The sequence below is a fragment of the Protopterus annectens genome, chromosome 13.part0, assembly GCF_019279795.1.
Source record: "Protopterus annectens isolate FY-2018-M chromosome 13.part0, PAN1.0, whole genome shotgun sequence".
NCBI lineage: Eukaryota > Metazoa > Chordata > Ceratodontiformes > Protopteridae > Protopterus > Protopterus annectens.
The window spans coordinates 588996327-589015530 of record NC_056747.1 but is presented as its reverse complement, the minus strand read 5'-3'; the positions used below and the strand labels follow the sequence as shown (position 1 = coordinate 589015530).

Here is a 19204-nt window from a genome sequence, read left to right as displayed (position 1 = left end):
TGTGGAACTTTCTTGTCTTAAATCACAATTCATGCATATTTCTTTATTCAGCCACCCATTCACTAACACTCTCACATTATTATTTTGATTTGTTGACATATACAGTCTCCTAATTGTGTCACATATTAGATATTTTCCATAACATCATGTCCTGTTGTATCAAATGCTTTACTAATGTCACCTACAATAAGTTTCATATCTTCCTTTTATTTATAATATCCACAATTTCAAAAATCATCACCAATAATGCCTTCCATCCCTTCACGTTTATACCATATATACTTTCTTCTATAATGTCCTTTGTCCTTCCTTCCATTCTCCTCTGTATTATATTTGTAAACATTTTATAATCTGCATTATGTAATGTGACAGGCCTCCAATTTTTTATTTCATGCTTTTCATCTTTATTCTACATAAATGTTAATATCCCACTACAAAACTTTTCATAAACAAACCCTTCTTTCAACCATTCATTCAAAATGTTTATATGATACTCTCTTTGCCAATCTCATAATTTCTTAAACATTTCATACCCAATACCACCTTGACCCTGACATTTATTTTTCTAAGTACTTCATCCAATTCACTAATTTTAATCTTTTTTTCAAATTCTTCTTAACCTCATTCTTGATTGTTTTACTTTCCATTCTCTGTTTTCTTTCCTTTCACTCATAGATATATTTTTATTGCTGTACTACAATACTTATAATTTGCTCTAATGTTCTTTTTAACTTTCCTTTTACATTTTTTCATTTCCCTCATTATACTAATATCCCCTTTGCTGTTTTACCATCCCCTCCCTTCCTTCTCCCTTATAAATAATATCTCTGCTTAAATAGTAATGTCATTGCTTTTTCTCAATTTCTTTTTTATATTTTCATTTCCATATCAAAATACTCACCGATACATTTCTAATCATCTTACCAATACTTCACTTTTTCTTCCTTTCTATCATCTTGCCATTGAAAGAAAAAACACTTTTATACTTCTTTTTAAATTCAGTCAACCCATTCAGACCAATTTTTATAAAAGTCCCTCATGGTTACATGATCCATCCATAATTGTGATGCTTGCTACTATTTAAATTCATCCCATAATTTCTCATTTAGACTTTTTATTACCTTTCCTATTTTAATATACTTTCTTTCATCCATCACCTTAAACCTACCAATAGTATAAAATAATCAGTTTCAGATACAACCTCTTGTATGTTAACATTTTCCCCTTATATATATTTCCCTTAAATCACAATTAAAGCCCCTTGCAATAATAATTTTTATGTTAACCACCATGCAATCTAAGATTTGATGAAACAGATTTTCTTATTCCTTACCAATTGTGTATGCATATAATCCTATAACTCTATAAACAAATTATCTCCACCTCACATCCACAACACTTAACCTTCCCTTTCTTATGAACATTACATTCAATATTTTCACTGTTTTTAGACAATGTAGCCACTCCATAGCAGCATTCACTTCTTAAATTTCATATATATTTTTTGCCCCACAATTGTATGTTTGCAATCTTTCTTCACTTGTCTGCATCCTGTATAAAATAATATATACATCACATTTAGCACACTATTCCTGTATCCCTAGCCTTCTTACAATATTAGTAATACTATTCAAATATTCCAAAAGCCCTATAAAATATTAGTTTTTCTTCTTTTTGAAGTTAAGGGAAGTGTTTCAAATTTTTGTTTTCTTACTTTTTGTTCATTTCCCAGTTGAATGTTTTTCTGAGTTTATCTACGACTATTCCTTGATCCTTCAAATCAGATTTTTCACCATTTCCATTAACCATGACACATCTAAAACTACTTGTTGCTTTTCTTTTTAATCTTTCTTGATACATTTTTAAATCTTCTTTTCCTCACTTGTACCTTAGCACTTATCAAATTTAATTTATTGGCATCCTTCACACTCCTTTAATTAACATCTGACTTATCACTTTCAATTTCTTCTTTACTTTCAACACACACAGAACAGTTACCTTCATCCTCCTCAAATATAACATTTTTATTCAAAGCCTTCTTTTATTAGTTCATCTTCATTTACTTTAACACCTTTCCTATTTTCTCATTACTTTCAGACATTACAGTATTTTCTTTGCCGTCCTGCTCAACACTATGTTTCTTATTCATTTTACAATCTAACAAAATTCCCTTCACTTTTTTATATTCTGCACTCTTTTTTACACTTATTCATCTAATATCCTTTTATTCCACATTAATCACAACTTATTTTTGTGTACTCTTTTATCAGATGATTGAAATCGCCATAAAAAATTATGGCTGTCTCATTTACCATCTACATATATAAATAGCACTTGGTAATTGCATTTTAAGGTAACATCCATTTCCCGCTCAACCTCATGAAAGATGGTATTTAAACATTGTGTGTTTATCCTTGGGAAAAATTGGAGGGAAAAAAAATAAAAGCCCTCCAAATGAAACTAGAGAGGGGTAAGAAATATGTAGAATGTAAATAATTTCTATGGAGATTATCAATAAAGAAATTACCAGTGAAACTGAATATACCATATAAAAACTGAAGGAAGACTCTGCAATTATTGTGGGGAAACTTAAACAACAGAAAGATCTAAAAGAGTGAAGAAATTATGGGAAAATGATGTATCACCTCTACAATATTAAGAAAAAGGATCTAGTAAATGCATTGTACCTTATTCAATCACTTCAACCAGGTGAAAGTTGGGACAGAGGTGGATCAATGAAAGACGGTGGCAATTAAAAACTAATGCAACTGCTTATCCAAGTTTAAAGATAATTATCTTAGAAATGATAATTTATTACACACACACACACACACACACACACACATATTATATATATATATATATATATATATATATATATATATATATATATATATATATAATACCACAGAGCAAATGCCTCTTGGCCAACAGATACAATAATAAAAGAAAGTCCAAAAAATATAGCAAAGAGGCAACCACACAGCAGCAATGGATCCAGTATTGAAAAATATATATACTCCAGTTGAATACATTCAGATTTTATTCTCATGCATCAGCGTCAAACTCATTTCATTATATACTTATCACATGTTAAAAGTAATTAATCAATTACATGTTTGATGCCTATGCTTCTAAACAATAGATACTACAAAACTTTCATGCAGCTATTATTAAAGTGCATTACAGATGAATACGAGACATTATATAAAAAACATTATATATTATATAAAATGTGAACTTTCTATTTCTGAAGTATGAAATAAACCTTCATGACTAAAAATGTGTTTTAAAAATACATAAAAACCATAAGGATGCATCATATCCTATCAAAACCTAAATCTAATACTACTAGGTTTGGATGGTGAAATATCAGTGGTAAGGACTATATACAGGGGAAGTACATACAAAACAACACAGAAAATGAAAACATTATATAAAACAGGTTTGAGTGAGGCTCTGTCATTGAGGCCTCTGCCTTTATCTGCCCTCATTCTCATAATCCAGTTGATTTCACTATAGGGATAATAGTGTCCATCACCATAAAACGAAAGACATGTTCTTGTCCATGTGTCATTGTGTGTTTAGCTAAAGCATTGGTGACATAGCCTATCCTAATGGCATAGAGATGTTCTCTAATTCTAGTTTGGAAAGCCCTATCGGTTTTACTGACGTAGAATGAGAATTCAGCAGACACATGGAACCTAAAATGCTGGCCTGTGTCTGGATGATATATGTGCAAAATTGCATTTTCCATATAATTATAATGACTAGATTTAACAGTTGGGTGACAAAGTAACCTTTTAAGGTTAGGTTTATTCTTATATTGAAACTTCGGTTTATCCCCAACTATATTTCTTAATTCTGAATCAGTAGTAAGGATACACCAGTGGCTACTAATGAGCTCCATTATGTCTTTGTTATCACTGATGTAGTACATGGGTATTTTTAGATGAGATGTTCCATTATTTTGCTGGTTGGATACATATACTTGAGCAGAATAACATGGTGCTGCACTATTTTCCCTCAACTGATTCATATTCTGTAACCCTACTTCAGTCTCAGATTCCTTATAACCACGTTTGGAGGAGTCTATGTTTAAAGACATTAATTTCTTGTTGGTATCCTTCTTCTGTTGCATTGAGGCATGATATTCTCATGCTTTGTTCCTTAATAATGTTGCTAAATATATATGATGAAGGAAAGTGTTCCTATAACATTTCTTTCTATAGACACTTGTATTAACATATATATTCATTACTCTCTCAACAAAAACGTCCAAAAATTCTATTCTGGTGTCTGAATAATTAGATGTGAACTTAAGGTATGTAGTCATGTTATTCATGAATATAACATACCTTTCTAAATCCTAAGCATTACCTTCTCATATAAAAAAGATATTGTCAACAAAACATCGATAAAAGGAAATCCGTTCCTGGTACCATGCATTTGGGAATAGTTCTTCTTCCATTGTTCTCTAGTATAATTTCCAAGAACATGCATATAAGGTCCACTTTTTGCTCTGTATATTCACTGTGTTTGACAAGGTATTTCTTAATAGAAACTATACCTAAACCACTAGGGATAATGGTAAACAAGATTGCACACATCTAAAAAACAACACAACATATTGATTTCATTTGTTTTTTTGAAAAAAAGTTTGAAAAAAAAAAAAAAATTGTTTTGTATTATATAGTATATATTATTTATTTATATTCTAAGATGTTTTTCAACATATAAAGAAAAAGGTTCAGTATGCCATCCCCTACCAGAGACTATAGGTCTCATGGGGGGATTTGTGCCATCTTTATGAATCTTGGGTATCCCTTGTATAGTTGGGATCATTGGGTACTCTACTTCAAAAAATGTTGCTAGTTCTGTATTAATAATACAGCTATTTACCAATTCAACTATTGTTTTATATATATATTAAACTTAATATTCTCTAGTCTTGCTTTGTCAATGGTACTATAATATTCATCATTGCTAAGCATGTCCATCACAGTTTTATGATATTTTATCTTATGCATAACTACCAGGGGTCCACCCTTGTCCGCAGGTCTAAACACCACTGTGTCATCCTGTAAATATCTGTTAGTGCTTCTTTTTCATTTTGGCTCAAATTGCATTTACTACCCTTCTTATAAGTATAATTCACTCGGTCTTCACCACACAGTTTGTAAACATTCTCTTCTACCAAATTGTAGAATGCTTCCACCAAGGGATGATTATGCGGTATGTATTCGCTAGGTCTTTACTATTTCCATACTGGTATCTTAACATAACATTTCTAATAAACATTTTAACATCAGTAAGTTGATTATATGTTGTGTTCCACATCTTTTGAGAGTTTGGTTGGGCTCTGACAGTTTCTGCTTCTGTCATCCATGACTAAAACCATGACATTATTTTGTCCATTATTTACTCTCTGTGCAAAACCTACTACATTATTAGTTTTAGGGAGCACAACAGGTTGATGTGAAACATTATCTGGTGAACAATTAGATGGTTCCATCTGGGTAGTAACCAAAGATGGGATTCTTTCAACTTGTGAATTAGAAGCATTAGATACATTAACCATATTAATATTTAAATCAGTACTAGTAGTAGAATTAGCATTAATGTCATTAATTCCTGGATCTTTTCTGCTGTTGTCATTAGTATTGATGCCATTACTTATTCCGCTGCTAGAAGAGGTTTGAACAGTAACTACATTCCCAGCAGTTGTTATGCTTTTGCTGTAGCAGGCACCTCTCATATACTAAAACTCCATCTAGCATGTTGGATAGTGCATTATCAACTAAAATGATGCCTCTACTGAGGCAAACTTCAAAATGTTGTTGTTGAGTGGACAAGCATTTCAGCTTCAAGAAATCAATTTATTTTATTTATTTTATTTATTTATTTTACATTTGTTAACCGGGCTAGTCTGGCTGGATACATGTCCATTTCTCCACTATTAGACTAAGACAATACATGAGGAATACTTTACTAATTAGATCAATCTTTTTAAAACAAAACAAAAATGTACAAGGACAAAATACAGTTTGTCTTGACTAACTTACTAGGTTACAGTAAGATTATAATCAAAGTTCAATTTCTAACTTGTCAACCGCTGTCCGTATTTCCTTCATAAGTTCCGATCTAGCAGAGGTTGTAGTTTCATTACTACCGGCTTCCTATAGAAGTAATGAATTGATGTTCCTCCTCATGCATGTCATAAGTTTAGTCTTTAGGCATTTGCCTTCGTTGTACATTACATTCGATCTAATTTCCATTGTATTAATGCCGTTTCCATGTCCATTAATATTAGTAGCACCCACACCGGTAATAACAGTCTCTTCTGCTCTCACAGACCCGACTGGTCTGTAATCTAGTTCGATGTTTTCATTAATTTCTGCCATGTCTTCGTGGAGTGCGTTGAATAAAAAATGAGTAATACTAATATATATTAACGCACCCACCAGAGCAAATGCCTCTTGGCCAACAGATACGGTAATAAAAGAAAGTCCAATAAATATAGCAAAGAGGCAACCATACAGCAGCAACGGATCCAGTATTGAAAAATATATATACTCTAGTTGAATACAGCTTCATCAGACAGTTAAATTTTAAAAACTTCAAACTTATTTCATTATATACTTATCACATGTTAAAAGTAATTAATCAATTAAATGTTTTAAAGCTACATACTCAACATTAGTGCATTGCAAAATGTAACCTTTCGTTTTATGGTGATAGACACTATTATCCCTATAGTGAGGGAGGGTAATATACGAAACAACACAGAAAAGAAGGAAATCAACTGGATTATGAGAATGAGGGCAGATAAAGGCAGAGGCCTCAATGAAAGAGCCTCACTCAAACCTCTTTTAAGGTCTAGACGTTTGGTTACTAGTTAGCCATATCATTTCAGTATGGCTATATAATGTTTTCATTTTCTGTGTTGTTTCATATGTACTTCCCCTGTATATAGTCCTTACCACTGATATTTCACCATCAAAACCTAGTAGTATTAGATTTAGGTTTTGATAGGATATGATGCATCCTTATGGTTTTTATGTATTTTTAAAAATTTTTTTTAGTCATGAAGGTTTATTTAATACTTCAGAAATAGAAAGTTCACATTTTTATATAATATATGTTGCCGAAAGACACATATGTTTTTTATATAATGTCTCATATTCATCTATATTGCACTTTAATAATAGTTGCATGAAAGTTTTCGAATGGTAGAATGTTTGTATGAAGGTAGTAGTATCTATTGTTTATAGGCATAGGCATCTAGCGTACTTGCACAATAGTTTAATAGAGTGTTATTAAGTATTATATATTTTTACTATAGTAGGTTACCTTTTGCAATGCACTAATGTTGAGTATGTACCTTTAAAACACATAATTGATTAATTACTTTTAACGTGATAAGTATGTAATGAAATGAGTGTGAAGTTTTTTAAAAATCAACGGTCTGATGAAGCTGTATGTGAAAGCGCTTACCCTGATGCATGAGAATAAAATCTGAACGTATTTAATCTGAACGTATTCAACTGGAGTATATATATTTTTCAATACTGGATCTGTTGCTGCTGTGTGGTTGCCTCTTTGCTATATTTTTTGGACATATATATATATATATATATATATATATATATATATGGATCCCCTACACTTCACCGAAATGCCACAACGCCGAAACACAAATCACCGACACCAAAGGACCGACAACACAGATGACCGACAAGGTGAGAACCCGGGGACTCGGTAAATGTGCGATAGAGTGAGGGATTTAGTGTTAGGGCGGAACAGGTAAGTGTGCGATAGTGAGGGACTGTAGTTTGGACTATATGTTTAAGGGTGGGTTAAGTGAGTTAGGGTTAGGGTGCAGGTAGGGTGTGTGTGCGATAGTGACGACTGTGCGTTTAGGGGTGGGTTAAGTGAGTTAGGGTTAGGGTTAGGTGCGGTAGGTAAGTGTGATTTATGTGTCGGACCTTAGGGTTAGGGTTTGCTGCATGTATGGATGTGTGTATTGTCAGTATTGTGTGTTGTCGGTGATTTGTGTGTTGAAGTGTAGGGGATCCATATATATATATATATATATTTATTTAATTTTTTACATATTTTCATTTTAAGGTGGAGGTTTTTAATTTTATAAGTATATATATATATATATATATATATATATATATATATATATATATATATATATATATATTCCTTGAATAGATTGAATTTTTTAGTTATTCAGCACTGTTTCTTTAATAGTTTGTGCTGTCATGGTGTTTAATTAGGATGTTTATTGGAATCTTAATTGGGAGGAGGGTATATATTGAGCTTTTAGTGGTGGTCTTGCTGTTCTGAAGAAGTCTGTGCATGCCTAGGATGAACATGCTTAACTTTGTATAATAAACTGTGCGCTCTCTATCCCAGTTTGCCTTCTGTTTTTTTATTTCTTCTTAGTTTGCATTGTTGGACTTTTATTAGTTATCTTCTCACTTATATTAATATTGTTTCATTATGCCCCATAAAACTTAATGTTATATCCTGTTGAATGCCCTACTCAAATCACCTGCCATGATTTTAACTTCTCTTTTCCTGTTCATTGTACCATCTAACATTACTCATCATCATTAATAACTCGACTTCTTTTCCCCTTTTCCCAAATGTTGTTTCTTCTAATATTGTATTTAGTCTCCAATCTCTTTACTGTTATCTTCATAAAATTTTTAGCTGAGTTATTTAAAAATATCAGTCTCCAATTTCTTATACCCTCTTTTTCCCATATACATTTTTTACCTCCAACACATTTCTTCTTGTCCAAAACCTTCATCTAACCATTCATTTAACAGTTACATGAATCACTACTTCTGCCAATATAACATGTCTCTATACAAATAATATTCTATCCCATCCAATCCTAGTGATTCCACGTTTACTATTTTCAACACAGCATTCACTTCTTCCAATGCTATTTCTTTCTCTGAATCTTCATTATCTTGATTTGATAATTTTTTTACTAACCATTTTTGTTTTCTTTCTAATTTATTTTCTTTAAATGTATTTTCTATATATTCTTTTATTGCATTCATTGTTTCTTGTTAATTTTCAATACTTTCTCCTCTCCCATTCCTTATTTCTCTGATTATTCATTTATTTTCTTTTACTATTCTTTTTAAATAAGGTGCCACCTCTTCCCTTGTCCCTTTACAAATACCTTTGTTTAAACATCATTTAAATTTTCTCTTGATTTGTTTCATATATTTCCTTCCCCCCTTGAAAAATTATTTCTTGTTTCTTACTAAATCTCTAAAAGCATAATTGCTTATTTCCTTGTATTTGTTGAACTCCTCTTTTCTTTTTAAATTTTGCCATTCCAAAAAACATTTCTTATAGTTTTTCTTTAAAACTTATTCATCAAGATGTCCAGTTCTTTTAAAATTCTCTCATACCTACATGATCTTTCCATAACTGCCTAACCCTTTCTATACCTTCCTCGTCTAAATCTTTTATATTTCATCTTTTAATGCCTTCATCTATTTTTAAAAATCCCTTTCTTTCTTGAATTTCTATCAACATTGCCAAATGATCTTAAAATCATATAACTTTTATAACTTCTTTTTAAAATGTTCAAACTTTCTGAAATCTTAAAGTAATCTGTCTCAGTTCATAGATTATTCCCTCTGTAAATTCACTGTTTATTGTTCCATATGTATAACTTTACATTTTTAATTATTTCTGGCATTCTTTTAACATCACCTGCTTTTTATCTTTTTCTTGGGTCACAATTAAAATCCCCATCTAATATTACATCCATATTCACACTTACATAGTCTAGGATTTTTCAAAGCATGCCTTTTCTTTCTTTCTTTGCCACATATACATTAACTGCTATGATTCTATAAACATGCTTTTTCTATCTCACTTCTATAACTCTTACCCTACCCAATGTTACCAAGGAATATCCAAAATTCCTACTGGGTTTTACATAATATATCTATACCTGAAGATGTTTTCCTATATTCCAAATAATTTCACCTCCCATGAATTTTCAACTTGTAATCTCTCCTTTTCTGTTAAAATTCTTGCATCTTCTGGGATAATAATATCCATAAAGTGTTACACACCATTCCAATACACTTACTCTTATATTTATATTCTTTATACTGTTCACATTTATTGCTAAAATTCTGAGCTATTTTATTGATTGTTTCCCTTTTACTCTTTGCTTTTATATTTTCCTTCATACCTAAGCTTTTATATTTCCTTTTCCTATCTTTTACCCTTTTCCCTATGGAATTTTTCCTTCCCTTAACCAGTCCCCAACTAATTTATCAGTTGTTTCTACCATTATGTTATGCCCTTCTTTTTCTTTTATCTTTTACTTCTACACCTTCTACTGACTAATTAACTCTTGCCTGCTCTTCTTGTTCTTTTCCTTGATCTATTTCTGTTTCTTCCTCTTGCTCTTTCTCTTGTTCATTCTTATGCTTTCTATCTACTTTCTCCTTGTATTTGTCTGTGTTTTCCTTGAAACCCATCCATAAGTGACCTGATTTTTCACATTTAAACCATGACAATTCACATCTTTTTGTATTATGCCCCACTATGCCACAAATACATTTGCTTTAAACAAGGCAGGATATGGAACCGACACCTCTGGGATGTTTGTTTTCTTTTCTTAATATCTAAGAGCTCTGCTTATTAACTTTTTTCTCTGTTTGTCCAGTGACATCTCTATCCATCCCCCTACTTTTGTATATACCTTGACCACTCTCATCTTTTCAAGGAGTCTGGGGTGTGGAATCCAGTCAAAGGCTGTGCTAAAAGTGAAATCTTTCATATCCACAGGATTAGCACTTTTCTGACAGTTTTATCAGACAGGATTTGTTGGTGTGAACTCAAGTGGGAACTTGTTAAGTAACCAGTTTTATAAAGGTAAGTGTTTGATATTTTGAGACTCATTACTGTGAGTCCCAAAACTGATAGAATGATTGAAAATGTGGACTTACATATACTAAGTCTGAGATTGCTGTTTCTTTGAATATTCCCCTTCTCTGAGGTACAGCAATCTTTGATTTGCTTTACCTCTGGCCGGTATATATGTTTGGGTAGCTTTCCCCCCACATTAGAAGTGGAGGGGGTTCTTTACAATGCAAAAAAACACATTTAAAGTACAATTGGAAATGTTTGACATTCACTGCTCTCCTGTATTTCAGACTTTTTATTTTGCAGTTCTGAGGCTCACACTTACAAGTTTCGGAATTACGGTTGGAAGACTTTTATAAATCTTGACTTCAGGAGTGCTGTTTCTATTTTGCTGACACTAGATCCATATTCACAAGCCTGTAGTTTTATGGGTTACTGCTGTTCTACATTTTGGGATAATTAGTGATATTTTGTCTGGTTGCTGAGCCTTATACACCTTTAGACCCCTCAGTACCTTTTAAGTCCCTATTTAGCTATCCTTCCCCTGCTTTTTGAGGCTGGAATCATTCCATCTGCTTCTTTGGCAAATAGTACAAACCACCAATTTAGATTTTTTTTCTTATTCTTTGATTTCCTTATGCTTTTACAATTCCTAAATTAGTTTTTCAGTTTTTCACTCAGTTTCTTATTTACCCTTACTTGCTAATGAAAGCGTTCTTATTTTTTAATATCTGCTGCAAATTATTTCTCTATTATCTACATTCTTAACATACATCTCTCCTATGTTTCTCACCCCGTAACTCTTCCAATAACTCACATCCATTCTTTTCCAATTCCATTCCACTCACTCTTCACTGTCCATCCCTTTATCCTCACTATCCATCCCTGACTTGTTTACCATCCTTTGCACTTACATTAGTAGGTCTGTAGAGAATTACTATGTACCAAGTTTCCTTTTTTTTCTTTCTTCCTGCTATTTTACTTTTCCATCATGTCTATCTCACTTCCCTATAAAACTAGCCAGATTTCCTGTTTTTTTTTTCTGTTTTAAAACTGCAGCCTTTGTAGTCCTTATTCTCCATATATGTCACACTGCACTGCTACAAGCTCCCACTCCTTTGTTTTCCTCCCACCATTTTCACATTTCCTTATGTAACCAATTCTGCCTCGGTCCACAAACTGTTTTTGTGGCCTTCCCAGCCTTCTCTTCCATGACCACTGTGAAACATAGTGCTGTGTGGACATAAGTCAGTGAAATTCTGAAATGAAGATCCCATATTTCATTCCCCACCAAAGAGTATGAAACCGAAGATTTTTCCTTTCTTGAGTCCCCCTGATGCTCTTTTCTTACAACTTTCCTTGTCCATTATTTGTCCTCTTAGGCTGCTCCTGGCAGATGGAGGTGTCATGCCATACCCAGCCACTCCTCACTGTTCATCCCTGACTAGCTTACCATATTTTGCACTCATATTACGTCTGTAGATAGCTAAAATGTACCATGTTTCCCTTTTCTCCTTCTTCCTACTAACCTAACTTATCCTTCTTGCTCTTTCTCCTTACCTCAACACCTCATCCTCTATCACCCCAGCTAACCCTTCCTTTAGGTATATAACCACACTTCCCACAGTCATTCATGTCTGACTGTTAATCTATTCTCTCCCTGATAATATACAAACAACATCCTTCCTGTCATTTTCAACAATGTTCCTTTCTGTTATCCTTATCTTTCTGTGTATACTCATTCTGTTATCCTTATCTTTCTGTGTATACTCATTCTGTTATCCTTATCTTTCTGTGTATACTCATTCTTTCAACTATAAGTCTTCCATCTTCTTTTACTACTCATTTCCTCTTTCTATATCTCTCTTTTAACTTGTATTACTTTTCCTGATGAAAGTTGGGCCTGGTGCCGTGTCTGTTTTTACCATACTTTTCCTTCCCCCTACCCCAGCACATGACATAGAGTGATTGAGTCCCCCACCATCAGCATCCATTTACTTCTCTTTAGCACTGCCTACATAGCCCAGTGACTCCCAGAACACCTCTTTCTCCTGAAAACCTATTTCTGCTATCACCTGGGTAAGTACCTTTGCAACTCTTTCTTATTAACTCTCTCTCTGGTGTTGTCTTCTACCTGCCCAACGCTGGCACTGGCTTACTTTCATCTCTCTTCACCACTGCATGTCACTATTCTACCACCATGTATTTGCTCTTCTCTTCATCCATTTCCTAGATGTGTCTGCCTGCTCTATTTTCCTCTTTCTTGCTTTCTGTCTGTATCCTATCCCCCAGTTTTCTCCATGTCATTCTGACTGTTGCTTCACTTATTTTTATTCCAGTATCTACCACTGTTTATGCCCTCAGTCTCCTGTTGGTCTCATCCTTACCATTTCCAGCACCATCATGTCTCCTAACCTCCTGTTGCTGCCACCTCTCTAGTTTCCCTCTTTGCCCATCCTTTATTTACTGGATAACTCACTTCATTGTTTGGCTCCTTTGGTTTCACTTCAGGGTCCCTGTTCTCCTGCAGACTCCACATCCTCTGCCACCTCAAAGCTTTCTGAACAAAACCTTGTAACTACACTGTGATTACTTCACCTAACTATACCCCATCTCCTACAATCTACCCTGCTAATTTCCTCTAAGCTCATTCTGTTTGCATTCTTTGACCTCCATTATCTTTTATCAGCACAGCATTACTTAGGCCTTTATACTTCAAGTATTTTCATTAGTCTAGTTATGCAAATAGACATGTTAACAGACATCAAACTAGAAGGCAAAGAAGTTAACTAACGCACTCTAAAGAATTCCTAATCCCCAAAAAGGACAAATAACACATACCAAATATATAAAAACAAGGAAGCTTATTGCCTTAAAATTCAAATGTTAAGAACAGCAACTACAAATGTGGCTGAAATAAGTATAAAATAAAATAAACATAGCATGCTACCCTACAACTGCAAACAATAATGCCTCCTACTGAAACTGTCATTTTAAATTTAAAACTGAAATGAGATGCTAACTCTTCATTCATTTGGAAACTCACCTCCTGACAGCTTCCTGTACTATTTCCAACAAGCCTTCAACTGCTTATTCCTGAAGCTTGCCAACTGCAGAGGAAAAAATGGGGAAAAGGCACAATCTCTAACAGAGTGCTATCTGTTATTAGTTCAGTTTAAGCCACAGTCTTTTCCTTTGCCTCGTTTTTTTTATTTATTTATTTTTTTATTTTGTTATGATATCTTCACGTTCATTTTGCTTTACTCTGGAGGTTTCTTCAAGTATCTTCAGAATGTACATTTTCAGAACATATCTGGTCCCCCATCTGGTATTTAAAAATGGTAGAATCAAAAAAAAAGATGGCAATAAATCAACTTCCACTGTTCTTAAAGAAAGACATATCAACAGGCAGAAGAAAATTCAATAACTGATCACAGAGTTCACTAAAATGCAGAAAGCAAGTTATATTTGAACTATAAAGCTCATGACCAATATAAGCTACAACTACAAGCATAGCACTCAACTGCTACAAATTTGGCAGAATGTTCCACTTTCAAACTCAAAATAAGAGGGTGGCACAAATTTCTAGCTGGGCCATTTAAATTTCGTTTGTACTTCCTGCTTTCTCACTGACATCATCATGCAGCATTGGTGTGCCCTGTAACTTCCTCAGTGTTCAGTGATGTCACTGATGCTGTGAGTATCAGGAAGTGCAGCTTTTGTAAATGTAAACAAAAGCATCAGCAGGCTTTGCTGCTAAAAGTCACAGGCACAGTGCATACAACGTGACAGAAGGTTGATTTGAAATATTTTTATTGTTGTTTATTCTGCTGCGCTGCCTAGCCTCCTTCAAACAGTTCATGTGTGCTTTTGTGGACAAACTAACTGCAGAAGATTAGCCAGACCACCAGCCACAGCTCTAGGCAGACTCAGGACAAGAGGACTCAGGACAAACAAAACATCTTTGTCTCAGACTCATTCAGCCAGGCAATGGAACGGAAAACCAAGTGTAGAAGCATTGCAGCCACAGCAATACCAGACCAAAGGCAGAGAACTAGAAAGGAATGAAGGGAAGATGACTGGGGAATGATGGGAACTGGGAGTAGGACAGCCATGCCAAAACCCCCAAATCCATCACCAGCGCTACTTCATAATTATTGAAAAATGTTTTGCAATTTTGAACAAGTATCATTAACGGCACAGGTGTCATCAATGTTTTTCGTGTCTGACTTCTGAATATAATCATAAAATGAGTGTGCAAGCGTGTTCCTTGCAGTATTTGTTGCTTTATTTCATAGATCCCAAATGCTATCATGCAATTGTCAGGCCAGTAGCCCAGACTGATTTCCAATTTGCCATTTGTCTTTTTTTAGTTAAGCCTGTTGTTGCTGGCTTGCTGCTGTTGTGTGTCTTTGTTGTTTTGAAAAGGAAATAAATATTGCAATCAATCAACTGTCTGGAATTTTACAGAATATACAGATTTTGTGCCTCAAATTCTTGATGGTCTATTCCTCATAATTTCTGGCTTGCTAGCAAACATTTGATGACTGATGTCACTAAATAGTGATGGGCATTTCTGTTTCAGATTTCATATATCCTTCAGAAAATTCATCTTAATGCAACAAAATTACTCTAGCAACTTTTTAAGTTTCCAAGAGCAAATTTAAAAATTTGACCCTGTCTGATTTTGAGCCTTTGTTCTCTGATTATTTTTAGCTTTGTCCAGAATACTTTGGCTAAGAAGTTAATTATGTGATCCAGGGGATTTTGCAATTATTACGCATAGGCCAGCTTATATTTGTATGTATCATTCACTCTGCATTGGTACGCAGCTTGTAAATGTATTTGCTGTGCTAAACTGTGCACAGACAGTCATATCCTTATGAGTTTTTTTGGAAGATCACATTTTGAGATGTAGCAAAACTGTGTGACAGATTTTATTCCTTGCTCTTAAAATTGAGCTGCTTTAAAAAATAATTAATATTGAGAAAGCTGTGAACATTGCTGGGTCAATCCAGTGTAAATGAGTACCAGTGATTTATGCTTATAATTTGTAGCAAGGTTTGAATAAAAGCATAGTGAATAAGTTATGTTTTTTGTCCATGAAAACAAGTTTTTGATTTGGAGAAGCAATATCATTAATGAGATAGTTTTCAGTACACAAAAAGATTGTAAATAACAATTGCATGCTTTTTAAACTCATGTTTGTGTGTGTTGGAGTTACATGCTAATGTCTGTGAAACACTTCTTGTGCAATTTTCTATCTGTGCACATCATGAGTTGTGCAGGCACCATTTAGAAAAAGGCCTGTAACCTCTATGCTCGGCTAGCATTTTGTTCCTTGAGTTGCCCCACTGATTATCCACTGCTGTTCTGAGACTGTTTAAAACAGGGGCTCTGTAAGGTGTGATAGGGCAAGCAGGATTTTCCTGTTCTTCCTGCACAGGGATTCTAGAACATTTCTGCTGGGCCAATATGAAGAAGTTTGATGTTTGGTATGAGATTGCACAGATGCTGAGTGATGTCTTTGGCATCACCTATTTTAGAGAAGAATGTCATCATTGGTATGATGACCTGAGGTGGCACTAAATAAAATTGTTCTGCCAATGGGAGACAGAGGTCCAGTAGAGTGAGCCAGAGATGTGCAGTAAGCATTTTTTTGTTTGGATATTACTATTGTCTTTATTGTCTCTGCAAGAGATAATCTGGAGTGGTCAGTGGTGCCCACTGCACCTGCCTCCCAGAAGGGAAGTAATGGCTCCTTTACAGAATGCTATGCAAACAGCTGGATGCCAAACTGCCATCTTTGAGTGTCATTCTGTATTCCATATTCATTTTTCAATAGTCACAATCACCATTGTTTACTCAATGCCTGTTTGTGTCTGTACACGGTCCTCCCCATCTTTTGTGTGCATAACACCCCTGTCTGTATGTTTGTTCCTGCTGTTTTTCCTCCTCTTACAGTTCTCAGCCACTTCTCAATAGCTTTCTCATCTGCCATTCCCCTTTGAAAATGAAAAATAGGGCTTTATCCCATAAAACATTCCCACACTTCCCCTTCCATTCATACTTGTATTTACCGTTTGTGTTTACTCCCACTTGCTGCTCCCTTCCTTTTTCCTTCCCTCCTCACATAAATGATAAACAAAGTTGCCAGCTGACTGTCAACACCCACACTGCTCTGTGTGTTGGCTGATTTGCCGTGCTGCGCTGCTTATTATGGCTGTGTTCTGCTGGCTGCAGCTACATGCTGCTGCATTGCTGCATGCGCAGACTCAGGTACACTAACATGCTTTATCCCTAATGCCCATCACATTTCCATGCCTGCTGTTATAGCACCCTCTTCCTGACATATATCATCGTCACGCTACTCTTTATGCCATCACTGCACCCCTGCTTTATTATACATTATTTGCTCGGAATACAGGTGCTGTCTCCCGCATGTTACATCGTAATTAGCTCTCCACTGCTTCACAAAGTGAGGTCCTCAAATATTAGCATCATAAAGGCAAGCAGCACTTGCCATGAATCCTATCCATACAAGTTCATTTGGTATCTGAATGGCTAAATGCTTCTCCAGAAGTCAGTAAGAAGAATGTTAGAGGGGAATCTTGCATGTTAGCTATCATGTTCATCTTTCAGTGAAGCGTGAAATAAAATTACAGGGAATGACTTAGTACTTAATTGTTTTTATTTCATTTTTATTTACTTTCCACTTTTTCTTCACTTGAAACTCTCTCAGCTTTCTGTTCCTGCTTCCACCTGTCAATGGATCACCAATTTTCTAACCAGCAGGAAACAGAAGGTGAAACTGGGGAAATTTACATCTAGCTAAAGCATGATCAATACAGGTGCCCCCCAGAGATGTGTGCTCTCCCCACTGCTATTCTCCCTCCACACTAATGACTGCACCTCTAAGGACCCCTCTGTCAAACTTATTAAATATGCAGATGATACAACTATCATCGGGCTCATCAGGAATGGTGATGAGTCTGCATACATATGGCAGGTTGAGCACCTGGCCCTTTGGTGTAGTCAGAATAGTCTGGAACTGAACACTCTTAAAACAGCGGAGATGATAGTGGACTTTAGGAGAGGTACTACAATATTATTCCCCCCTCTTTATATTTAATACTGCTGTGTCAGTTGTGGAATCCTTTAAATTTTTGGGATTTCTAATCTCCTAGGACTTTTATGATGGACTAGTGTAGGGTCCATCATAAAAAAGGCACAACAGTGAATGTATTTGCTATGACAGCTGAGGAAGTTCAGCCTCCCGCAGGAACTGTTGATTCAGTTATATACAGCAGTCATTGAGTCTGTTCTCAGCTCATCCATAACAGTGTGGTTTGGATCTCTGTCTAATCATGACAAAAACAGGTTACACTGAATAGTCAGGTCTGCTGAAAATATCAGTGGTGCTAGTTTGCCCTCCTTGCAAGACCTATACTATTCCAGAGTCATGAAAAGGGCAGGGAAGTTCATCACCAACCCTTCACATTCAGGCCACCATCTTTTTGAACTATTACAATCAGCCAGGCATTATAGATTAATACGCACCAAAACAAGCAGATATAAGAACAGTTTTTCCCACAGGCCATCAGGTTCATAAATGGTTAACTCAGCTTATTAGATTGGGGTATTCTTTTTCCCAAGCCTTCAAGGATTCTGCAGTATTGTTTACATATTGTTAATACTTGTTTCTTTCAGAGTTTATTTCAGTATTTCTTGCACTGAGTTGCTCTTTGCACCTTGTATGTATATGTATATGTATATTTACTTTTCTGTCTTGTTCTTAACAGTTGCATGTTATGTTGTTTGTCTTTTTCTTAATTGTATGTATGTCATTTATGTAATTCATACTTGGAGAGTCACTGAAACTGTAGTCAAATTCCTTGTATGCGTGCATATTTAGCCAAGAAATGGGATTCTGAATCTTTCCATGTTGAAAACATACCGTGGCATTTTCCAGTCACATCACACATATTTGGATAAAAGCATCAACCTGTACAGTACTTTAAGAACTACAGATATTTCATATTTTATCCACTATAGAAATATGGTTTTGAATTATTCAGTATATGAATAAATATATAACCGGAAACTGGCACATATCTATAGATCAGCATCTTAGAGAATAAAGTAGCATCGTGTGAAGAACATTCTTTTTATTCTGACACTGTGAAGTAACATTAAATGTTCCAACTGAGCAATTATTTGCTTTTTGGCACTGAGCAATTATTGCAGCCGAGGAAGAATACTAACTGAGATTTAGAAATGT

The 19204-nt window shown here is 34.6% G+C and overlaps 1 protein-coding gene across 1 annotated transcript in view; it reads right to left on the bottom strand.

Annotated features, from left to right (window-relative positions):
- The window catches only part of PITPNM3 (PITPNM family member 3), a 1300985-nt gene that overhangs the window by 1229381 nt on the left and 52400 nt on the right, over positions 1-19204 (bottom strand). The window contains exon 2 of the mRNA XM_044054869.1: positions 11772-11832. Coding sequence (XP_043910804.1) covers positions 11772-11832 — 61 coding nt within the window. The remainder of the gene's footprint in view (positions 1-11771; positions 11833-19204) is intronic.